We start from the raw sequence: 11,077 nt of genomic DNA, 5'->3' as shown, positions 1-11,077 counted from the left end.
CTTAGTTTATCTAACCTAGTTGGATGCAATTCTTCATGCGTAAATTCTACCCTTGATTTATGATTATACGTTGTGCTTTGACGTCCCTAATATAATATAAATATATGAATTATGATCGAAAAGCTATCAAACGAAATATGGCCGTACTTGTTCTTGCAACAATAGTAGCTTTAGCTAATACTCCCTTCGTTTCAAATTATAGGTCATTTTGACTTTTCTAGATTCATAGTATTTTATATGTATGTAGACAAATATATATCTAGGTGCATAGATAAAATTATGCATCTAGAAAAGTCAAAATGACCTATAATTTGGGACAGAGGGAGTATGTTTTATATATATTCTGTCACCGCCATCTTGATCATGAGAGTATTCTTAGAATTGCATATTCTCTCAGATCAATGTATCCCTTTGATTAAAAAAATATTGTTCGATCTGGTGCTTCGAATACATGTGGTACATTTCTTTATGCAGTACCCATGCCTATTCCATGAGTTCTAACATATAGTGGTATAGTGGTGTATTTGGGTATTGCATATAGTAAATGGTACTCCCTCCGTTCCAAAATGTAGTTTGTTTTGACTTTATTATATACATAAATTTTGCTTTGCATCTACATATAGGATTATGTCTAGATGCATAGCAAAATCTATATTACTAGAAAAACCTCATGCAACTACTCGGATGGATCTGCGATCAATAGATGGATCGGATGAGTCTCCTCGGCCAATCACGGGATCACGGCGTGTCACCACGTACGCAGTGCTACCTAGCTAGAAGCCCACAAGGCCACAACTCACAACCACGGCCAGCGTAGCGTGTAAAAAGCCATCTCGCTCCATTCCTCCCTCTATATATGGGCATGGCCTCCTTTCACCGGAACCATCTCTAGGCTTCTGGTCGTTGACTCGCCACTCGCCAGCCCTGCAGCTAGTTAAGGCAAAGGCCAGCCGGCCATCATGGCTCCCGGCGGCGGCGCTCTCCGGCGAACGACGACCACGGGAGGCGCGCGGCCTGCAGACAAGTCCCGTCGCTGGGAGACGCGGCTCGAGAGGGAGCTCGAAGGGCTCTGGGCGGACCCGCCGGAGTGGTGCCTCCCCGGCGCCGACGCGACGGACCGCCTCCGTTGGCAGGTCGTCGTCGTCGGCCCCGAGGGAAGCCCCTACGACGGCGGGGTGTTCGCCGTCCGCCTCGAGTTCCCGCGCGACTACCCCTTCAAGGCTCCCAAGGTGTTCTTCGCCACAAAGGTTCGTACGCGCGATGCCCATGATCGTCTCGTCTCCTCCTGCTCCCTGCTGCAGCTTGATTGATCTCTCTGATGATTGCCGAATCCTTTTCGGTTTTGTGTTGACGCCTGCGTTCTCATGTCCTGCTGCTCTGAACCTGCGATTATACACAGGTTTACCACCCCAACGTGGATCCGAGGACTGGGCTGGTGTGCCTGGACTTCCTGACCGACAAGAACTGGTGGACGCCCGCGTGGTCGGTGGACAAGGTCCTGCTCGTCGTGGTCTCGCTTCTGCACGAGCCTGTCATGGACGGCGTCGCCATCAACCGGGAGGCCGCGTACCTCTACAAGAAGAAGAGGCTCGTGTACGAGGAGATCGCGAGGGCCAAGACCCGGGAGCACGCGTCGGCGTCGGCGTCGTCGACAGATGTGTCGTCGTCGTCTTCGTCAGATAATAAGGAGCGCCTGCGCCGCCCGTCGTCCCGGGGCGTTTCCCAGCTGTGCCGTCGTCTCACGAGGAGGGTGAAGTTTCTTCGGACTTCAGAATAGGTGGCAGGGGCCTGCAGCGCTGCAGGATGCCCTTTCCTGCTGAAAAAATTTCTGCGATCGATGCTGGCTGGAGCTGGACAAGTAGGTGACGAATTCTTCGTCTTGAGCATTGAGGCCGTTCTATGCTTACTACTAGGCTTACAATACATCATTCTAGTTCCATTAGTGTTCAGTTATGGAGAGATTTGTGCGTTCTTTGGATGGTTTAGAAAATGATTATTGTATAAATGGTGATAGACATGGATCAGCTTCTGCTTACTAAACGCTGTCAATGCCGATCGAGTCATTGTCCTTGTGCAAGTATGGTGCTTGCTATCTAGTATTCCGAATCAGATCCCATTTTTTCTCATTCCAGTGCGTTACTTTCGCGAGGAGGATTTGTTGGGACTCGCGACAATGGACTGTGATGCAGTTATCTTTCGATCGTACGCAATTATCTTCGAGGCGACGTACTTGACCTGTTTTTTGAAAGGTGGAGAGGTCCAAATAAAACAGGTTGGGGATGTGCCCAAACGTGACGGTTGAAGTCAAGCTTTTTTTAGAATTCTAGTTATAGGTCAACCTTGTGCACTAAGTTTGCTCTAGTTTCTACTTTAGCAGTCCCTTTTAGGGAGAAAGATTGATGCCCAAAAACAATGGAGCTCCCCCTTGAGTCCCCCCTCCATTTTTTAGGATAAAGGAGGAGGAAGAAGATGGAGGAAGAGGGAGGAAGAAGAAGAGCTTCCCTAGGAATCATGGCTGGCTCCACCACTGATTAAGCTAGCACGTCGGTTGCTTACAGCTGGAAGGGCAGTTTGTGTTGAGTACTGCAACCTAACTTAGCCTTGTTTAGTTGCCAAAGTTTGGAGGTGCCAAATTACTGTTACAGCACTGTAGCACACTGTAGCATTTCGTTTGTATTTGTGAATCATTGTCCAAACATTGACTAATTAGGCTCAAAAGATTCGTCTCACAAAGTACAACAAAACTGTGCAATTAGTTTTTAATTTCGTCTACATTTAGTACTCCATGCATGTAACGCAAGTTTGATGTGATGGGGAATCTTCTTTTTGCATAGTGTCAAAGTTGGAAGTTGGAGGTGAACTAAACAAGGGCTTAGGAAAAGGCAGGTGCAAAACACGAAAGAAATAGTAATATAGCTTCATCCAGTAGTGACTGCCTCATGTTTGATGCAAACAGAAAGCAGCAGAATGGAGCTACGCGGGAAACACACGCAACTGCTGAAAATGGACCGTATGGGGCTATGGGCCTGATCAGAGAAAGCCAACGCCGGTTCTCTCGGAGCCCAAGAGCACCAACAGGCCTGTCTTTTTTGACAAGGCCCCGAGCCCCAGACCAACAACAGGCCGCGCGACTTCGGCCCTGGAAACGAACACCAACAGGCCTGTCTGACAACGCGTCCGTCCGCACCGACCGACCGACATCCAGTTGGTCCGCGCAAGTTTGTTCGCCGACATGGCGTAACGTACGCTGCACTTACAGCTGTGTGCACAGTACCCGCCGTTTTTCTCGCCGGCCGAACGATACGCACAGTATAGAAGAACGTTCACAGTGCGCACAGCTGAAAACGCCGTCATTCCGTCGATGACGTACCGACACCGACAGTCATGGCTGGCGCCTCCGCTCCGCTCGTCCTCTGATACCAAAACCGGCAATCGTACACCAGGATATTGATAAGCGCCCCCCGTACCGCCGTACCCAGGCCGTAGCCAGCTCCGGGTCCGGGACGAACGAATCCGACGGTCCCAACCTGCGAGGCAGGTCCACCCTGACGGAGCCGCGCCCCGCGACAAAATCCGGCGAACGGGCCTCCCCCGGCACCGCGTGAAGAAGCAGCAGGAGGTCGATGTCGATCGATCAACTCCGGGTCCCCGGCCGCCTCTTGCAGGTTAGCACACCTGGGTGGAGTGGACGGCCTTCAATGCGACTCCTTTCGGCACAGCTACGCAGATCGCCCCCGGGCCCGGGGGGGTCCTGCGGTGGGGCCCGGCGGGCATGGCGGGAGAAACTGACCCGCCGTGTCGTGCGCGGGCGTTTGCGCTGGACCAACCAGCGGACGCCGACGGAGTACCGAAAGAACTTGTGCGTCGACGAGACCGCGCGCAGCTAGCGCATCATCCGTCACCCCCCACTCCCCCCAGAAATACCATGAACTCATGATGAGTCCGCGCTGCGGCCCGTCGCGAACGAATCCCATGGCGAGCTCGACGCCGCTCGGCATGCCGCGGGCGCGCACCTCCCTGCCTGCCGCGTCACATCCGCACAGGCCATCGCCTCCCCCCGGCCGCTAGCACAGGCGTTGCTGTGCCTGCGCCGGCGAGAAGTGGGGGTAAGCATGCCCGTCGCGTTCCGAATGGGGCCACGTACCGCGCCCACCACCAGCAGCGGCACCGCCCAGATGCGGGGTGCTAAACCACAGAGTGCTAGTGTACAAGCTAAATAGCCGAGTACGTAGACGGCTCATCAGCCACCATTGGCACGGTTAGTTAAGAGAGGCGTCGTCTGCCACTTGAGTATTGAGGCCAGCCCGGCCGGGCTTCTCGTAGTTCACCAGTCCACGTCGGAGAAACAGTCTATTAGAGCTAGCGCTCTACGGAAACGTCTCAAACTCTCAATGCGCACAACGATAAGCGTCTGTCGGTCTATCCCCACGTACCTACCGTAGCCTAACAGGTCCCTTCAGATGGACCACCCCAATGCAAGTGCAACAGGAATACGGTGAGCAAGAAAGAGTGCGCAACTGTGCAGCACTCAGATCGGTGCACTTGCAACAAAAAATATCTTTTGAGATGTCCGAAGGAAATGGCCATCATCGTCACTTCGTCAGTGGGCAGTGGCCATGGCGGTGGCGCGAGGTAGTCTGGCTTGCAAAAGGTTCCTGAAGTGTGTCGCGGATGCGCGAGTCTGTCGTCCTCCCTGGAATCTCAAAAGGCAACCGAGATGAACATGCTTCGACGTAAAAGAATGTCACGTTCGGTATCTTTCCGGCTCATAACGGAAAAGCACTAGCGAAAGCCTACCCGGCCTCGCTTTTAATTTTCTGTGCTCCAATTATTGGAGACACAAACATTCGAACAACTAAAGCTTCTCTCTTTATTCTCCTACTGGTTGTACTACTGTAATCCGTACATCTTTTGCTAACCACTTGTTCGGCCGGCCCATGGCCGATCATACATGGTGCAAAAAAAAAAGGTGCAGGGCAAATTTAACAATGATAATGATAATTCTTCCAAGGCAATAAAGTCAGGAACAAGATATTTTTCATTTTGTCAATATATCACATAAGTAAAATGCATACAGCATACATATCATATACCTCCCGGTTACAATATACTCCCACTGTGTACAAGGGAGGAATGATCCTTGGAAGTTGTAAGAAGGAAATCAGAAATATACATAGTCCTTTAATTTACCTACACAAAGGTTTTTTTTTTTTGCCAAAGAATCACATGCTACATGCTATCTGTTGGCTATTGTGCTTTTCACTTCTCACATACCTGGCCTGAACAACATCATAAATATCCTAGTGCTCCTGTAATACTGTTTTATGCGTTTCTTTTATGTAACGAAGAGGTAATTAATAAACATGTAATGTACACCAAGCTAGGTGCTTGAGCAACGCGTACTTCCTTTAATCAGCTTTCCTGTACCTCACCTTTCTCATGCGTGTATTTTATCCACACCACATGCATGCACTGTAAGGAGCTGAGCTTGCGTGGTCGAAATGATGAGTTCAGACGAAAGCAAGCGGTAGATGCGCTGCTCATTTAATTAATTTAGTTACCAGTGCGAGCCCGTCCGTGTGCGTAGCTTCCTTCTCAGCTGCAGCCGCCGGCGGCGAACCCGATCCTTTTGCTCTTGACGTCATAGACGACGCTGAAGGTCTGCTGCTGCGTGTTCCCGATGATGGCGGCGCTCCGTGCGGGCGCGAACGCCAGGCACGTCGTGGCGCTGTCCACGTCCACGAGCAGGTTCGGCGCCGCCAGCTTCAGGGCCGCGCCGCCGGCGAAGGCCATGCTGACCGCCGGCGCGCGCAGCCGCGACGCCTGGCCCTGGAAGCACGTGTCGAGGATGGAGAAGGCCGACGCGCGGGGGGTCCCCTTCATGGCCGCCGCCACGGCCTTGCTGAGCGCCGAGTACACCCCCGTGGGCAGGCGCGTGATCACCGTGCCGGAGTCGATGATGGTCGGCAGGCTGGAGTAGGCCGACGACGACACGGAGAGCGGCTTCCCCGCGACGGTGATCCCCGTCAGCTTGATGAAGTAGAGCGAGTCGTCCAGCGAGTTCGACGCCATGGGCGTGTACGAGTACTGCCCCGGGTTGTAGGAGCCGATGGACAGGTACCCGGACGACGACGACGACGTCGGCAGGCAGTAGGAGAAGGAGTAGCCCAGGGTGGGTGCGAGCTGGTACAGCAGCGACAGCTTGTTGCGCGCCAGGCCGATGAGCCCCGCCGAGCGGCCGAAGAGCCCCTCGTTGTCCTGCCCGCACCCATAGTAGAAGTTGGGCATGCTGCTGGAGCCCAGCGACACGGTGTCCTTGCTCAGGTACCCCATGGAGAAGGAGCTGTCCCCGTAGCTGGCCTGGTAGACGCAGACGTTGGAGGTGGAGCAGGCGGCGGGGTTGAGCGTGGCGGAGGTGAGGTCGCTGCACTGGGGCTCGGAGCAGGAGACGGAGGCGTAGGAGCTGGACGCCTTGGGGTTGAACACGGGGCCCGACTGGCGGTGGCACGACACCACGCAGGGGGAGCACTGGAGCCAGGTGAGGGAGGACCCCGTGTCCACGACCATGACGTAGGACTTGGCCGGCGTGCCGAGGCCCATGCGGGTGACGTAGTTGCCCACGCCCACCGAGGTGCCCGGGCCCAGCGGCACGGACGCGAGGGACTCGTCGGGAGACGACGACTCGTCGAGCGCGGTGGGCCGCGAGGACGGCGTCTTGGCGAGGCGCGCGGCGAGGGAGGCGATGCGCGCGTCGTCGTGGGTGAGCACCGCGGAGAAGGGGAGGTCGGCGGGGAGCGGCGCCGGCGAGCAGGGGCTCCGCGGGTGGTGCAGCGTCAGGTGGATCCCGGAGCTGTTGAGGTGCGGGAAATCTGTGCAGTTCATCAGCAACAAATTAACTTTTTTTTTTACCTCCGTCCGTGCCAAGTTAATTACTGCCACCGTTACAAAAGTTGTAACGTTTTTTACGTTCCTGCTGCATGTCACGCCTAGAAAAGAAAGGCAGCATGATCGCGGGCACGACACCCGAACACGTACGCACTGCACGCACTAAGCCTACCGCACCAGTTTTTTAGTGGTGCCATGATTAGATAGTGATGCATAACGTATTGACGTCTTACCAAACGTAGCAACGTGGCCAACATATATAAAAAAATCGATATGTGTACACATTTCCATGCTATTTTTATTTATTGTTTTTCTAATAAAGGCTTGTATTCGTGTGTTACTGTGAAGTGTGAACTTGGACTATATGTTTTAGACTGTCTTGGAACATGCACTGATGCGCAGCAGTCACCAGTGCTAACTTAAATTATTCCCAAGAGTTCTGGATCACATGATCAAACAAAAGCTTGCAAGAATACTTTTTATTTTACAGGTTGGGACGGCTTCGCGAGCGGCAATCACATGACGTGATTCAGCCATATACGGGGTATGTGCACCATGTACACATCAAATGGTTGTAATCGTATTAAATTCCACCCAAGACGTGTTAGAGCCTTAGAGGTGGTTGGCAGAGAAGCTATTCGCTCTGTTCGCTTCAGCTTATCAACCACCGAACAATATTTTTCTCTCACAACAAATCAGCCGTTTCAACTTTTCAGCCGGTTTATAAGTCCAGCCGAACAGGTGGATTATTGACATGGATTTAACAGTACGATCCATATGTTTCATGAGTAACAAGACATTAAATGTGTCCTAATATATTTTCACATGTACATGTACAAAGTGAGTCTATCTTAACTGGTTAAGTGGAGGTGTGGTCGTACATCCTAACCATCCAAGTTCGAATCTCTTCTTCTTAATGAAAAATCGCCTAGTTCCTATTGATCTAATTTTTTTTCACATGTTCATATGTACATGTAGAAACAGTAGCTTGGGGACAAATTGAGCAATCACGTGTTAAGCTTGAGCACATGCTCGATTCGTAGAACACATATTAGCTCTAGCCACCTACTAGAACAGTCAAGTTGTTGGTACTCTTTGGTAACTGAAGATTAAATTTTCACCTCGTTTGAGGGGGTGTTTGGTTCCACGGACTAAAGTTTAGTCCCTGTCACATCAAATATTTAGATACTAATTAGGAGGATTAAATATGAGCTAATTATAAAACCAATTGCACATATGAAGGCTAATTCGCGAGACAAATCTATTAAGCCTAGTTACTCCATGATTTGACAATGTGATACTACAGTAAATATGTGCTAATCATGAATTAATTAGGCTTAATAGATTCGTCATCTCGAATTAGCCTCAATCTGTGCAATTGGTTTTGTAATTAGTCTATGTTTAATACTCCTAATTAGTATCTATACATTTGATGTGACAGGGACTAAACATTAGTCCGTGGAACCAAACACCCGTGAAATTAGTTCGTGGAACCAAACACCCCGTGAAATCAGCACTACCGAAAATGCAACACGAGAAAAAAAATCCGAAGCGAATGGGTTTAGTTGGTAGTTAGCAAGATATTAATGAGATCCTAACAGATAAAGAAATTTAAAACAATCCCGCAAAGAAAAAGGAAAAAATGTTATACTAAATTGCCAACACCAGGATAATTGGAGTGGTTGTCGGCTTGTCATCACAATGGACCATCCGTTTGGAAACGCTTTATGTGACTTTTGCGCCCAAGTACAAACCATCCAATCATATTGCACACCTCATAAATTTTTTTGTAAAAAAAAACAGAAAACACCACCAGAAAGATATTTTCCCAAAAAGAAGGACGAAGACTGTGTGCTGCACCGTCACGCTAGACCATTGGAGGACCCATTTTAGCGGCTATTCTCGATCACTTGCAGGAGTATTTTCGAAAGGAAGCAGGGCCACTGCAACCCCAGGGACGGCTACTACGAGCACAGCACATTTCTGGCAGCCGTGATGCCGTGTGGGTACACGCAGGCACGGGGTCGTGGAGAGGAAAGGAGGACGGCATCTTCATCGCGATCGGCATTGAAAACCATGCCTGTCCGGCGGCATCTCTGGCGCGGAGCGCGTTGGCTGGCTCGGCTGCCCATTTCCGCGGCCATCCTTCGCTTTGCGGACGTGATAGCTATGGTGGTTGGCGGTGGGAGAACGGTTTGATTGGTTTCACGGGGGAAGATGGAGGACACGCTTCATCTGAACCTGAACTCTGCAGTGCCGTGGATCGAGTGCAGACATCATACGAGCTATGGCAGTATGGCACTGAATGAATTGCCATCAATTCCACTGGGGGAGGCGATACTGAATCGAAGTCTAGATAGCCTTCATGTTGTCTCGTCTGAATTCAGGTCTAGATTTCATCATTTCAGTGCAAGTTGAAATGGCCAGTTGCCAGAGAACTTCTATGCATGTCGGCAGACGCAAACAAACCGGTTGATTAGCCTAGGAATGGTACCAAAGTCGGACGTACGGCGTGTCGTCTCCTCCACTGTTTTGAGTCAAAGAAGAGATCCTATATTCCTATGGTCTGTGACTCACACCAGCCAGGCTATCAGCAGCGGGCACAAAGGCTGAGAGCACCAATTGGCCGTCAGAAAAGGGAAAATACACGCACCTAGCTGGACGCTTTTTTCGTGCTGGTGGCGATGGAACCGTGAAAGTATTCATTCATAATCGATCTACGGATCGTATATATACGTGTACGGTGTACCTAACATGCTTTTATCCTGTTGCCGATGGTATTTTTTTTTTCCCCTGCGAGTTCTGGAAAGATTCGATCTACACCGCGAGTGTCCTTCGGCTCCCACCCTAGCTGTATGTCACCTTTCATTCAGTTATTACTCACTTTCTGCCTGTCGTGGACAAGGCAACAGGTTCAACCTCCCCTGCTTGAAATTAAAAAAAAATGTTTTGCTTGCACACGAAAAACTGAGCTCGAGCTACGATTTTCTGCCATCATAGTTTCAGGTTCTACGTAGAGATTATGAATCTGCTATTCGGGGGCGCTGGTAATTTTCCTTGGAAAGCTCAGTTACTGCTAGATGCTATCGTTATAAGCCCGATCGATCGATCAGTTACACGCAGAAACCATAGCTGACTGATGTCAAGCAAAAAATATGAAATAATCAGCAAAGGTATATAACGAGTTTAAGGCCAGGAGCAGTACCCTTTACTTGAGACGAGCAAGCATCGGTGACATCCCTGATTGGAGTGGCCACAGCGAGGAGCAGCGAGAGGGCAAGAAGCCGAAGGAGCAACGCCATCTTATCTGAAAGGCAGGTTCCTCTCTCCTCCTTCCTTGGGTGTCCGTGGCCTGTGGCTCAGCTCTATAGCACTAAGCCCGGCCACCTCTCGGTCCTTTTATAGGGATCCCGACGGAGCGCCCTTCCTGCTTGGGAATCCCAGCGGACAGCGGTAGCTTTCAGTACTCTCGGGCTCTCGGCGGTTGAAACGCGATCGTTTTAATCCAGTCCAAGTGTCCAACAACCACCTGATCACTACCCTACCGCTGCTTCTATAACTATTTTTTTTCCTGCTATAAGGCTGCGTACAGGGATTCAGGCATCAATTTCTTTTCAAAATTCCATTTCTTTTAATCTCTCTGCTTGAAAGAAGATTCAGATGTCGAGTGTGTACTTGTACTGGTATCGTTGCCTTCAGAATTAGGACTGTACGTTGCTCTCTGATGTATGCAGCCAGATGGTAAGGTAACCAAAGCCAAGGTAGGTGCACAATAATTGTGGAGCCGGCTTCTGCTAACCAGGGCCCGATTAAGCTGGCGGTTAAGCGCACCTGTCAATCTAAATTCCAAACAGAACTCCCGTCGACTATAAATGGCGGGCAGCATCAGTCGTACTATAGCTTTGACAAATGGTGGACCGATCGAGGTGGTTACCACTTACCAAACGGCAAATGATATGCGTTGTTATCTCTTGGTGCTGGATCGGTGCATGTTGTTCGTACATCAGAACCCTCCGTCCTCGCCTGATTGAATAGGCAGAGCTCCTACTCCTACCACATTCGTGTGGGATAGAAAAGAAGAGGAAGATGATGTAGCGATGTAGGTTTGCCACTAGCAGATGTACAGGCTTCCTGATGGTAGATAGCCACTTGGTTAGGGTTCCAGTTACTTATTCTCAGGGTCTGTTTGGCT

At 50.6% G+C, this 11,077-nt stretch overlaps 2 protein-coding genes across 2 annotated transcripts; one reads left to right on the top strand and one right to left on the bottom strand.

Annotated features, from left to right (window-relative positions):
- Positions 1-959: 959 nt before the first annotated feature.
- LOC111258067 (ubiquitin-conjugating enzyme E2 28-like) lies at positions 960-2,007 on the top strand. The gene is made up of 2 exons (XM_022828803.1): positions 960-1,247; positions 1,400-2,007. The coding sequence occupies exons 1-2, from the start codon at positions 960-962 to the stop codon at positions 1,775-1,777; spliced, it is 666 nt and encodes a 221-aa protein (XP_022684538.1). The 3' UTR covers positions 1,778-2,007.
- A 3,008-nt stretch (positions 2,008-5,015) lies between these two features.
- On the bottom strand, positions 5,016-10,500 carry LOC101761269 (aspartyl protease family protein At5g10770). The gene is made up of 2 exons (XM_004953663.1): positions 10,091-10,500; positions 5,016-6,869 (listed from the first exon to the last, which is right to left on the bottom strand). The coding sequence occupies exons 1-2, from the start codon at positions 10,185-10,187 to the stop codon at positions 5,596-5,598; spliced, it is 1,371 nt and encodes a 456-aa protein (XP_004953720.1). The 5' UTR covers positions 10,188-10,500; the 3' UTR covers positions 5,016-5,595.
- Between the last annotated feature and the right edge of the window lie 577 nt (positions 10,501-11,077).

Source organism: Setaria italica, chromosome I (assembly GCF_000263155.2).
Source record: "Setaria italica strain Yugu1 chromosome I, Setaria_italica_v2.0, whole genome shotgun sequence".
Taxonomy (NCBI): domain Eukaryota; kingdom Viridiplantae; phylum Streptophyta; class Magnoliopsida; order Poales; family Poaceae; genus Setaria; species Setaria italica.
This window is presented reverse-complemented; position numbering and strand designations above follow the sequence as displayed.

Bases quoted from the DNA above. Each gene is read 5' to 3' on its own strand.
- LOC101761269 (XM_004953663.1), bottom strand. From the start codon at position 10,187: ATGGCGTTGCTCCTTCGGCTTCTTGCCCTCTCGCTGCTCCTCGCTGTG. The intron at 6,870-10,090 runs GTACTGCTCCTG...TGAACTGCACAG, and splicing joins TTGCTCGTCTCAAGTAAAGG to ATTTCCCGCACCTCAACAGC.
- LOC111258067 (XM_022828803.1), top strand. From the start codon at position 960: ATGGCTCCCGGCGGCGGCGCTCTCCGGCGAACGACGACCACGGGAGGC. The intron at 1,248-1,399 runs GTTCGTACGCGC...GATTATACACAG, and splicing joins AGGTGTTCTTCGCCACAAAG to GTTTACCACCCCAACGTGGA.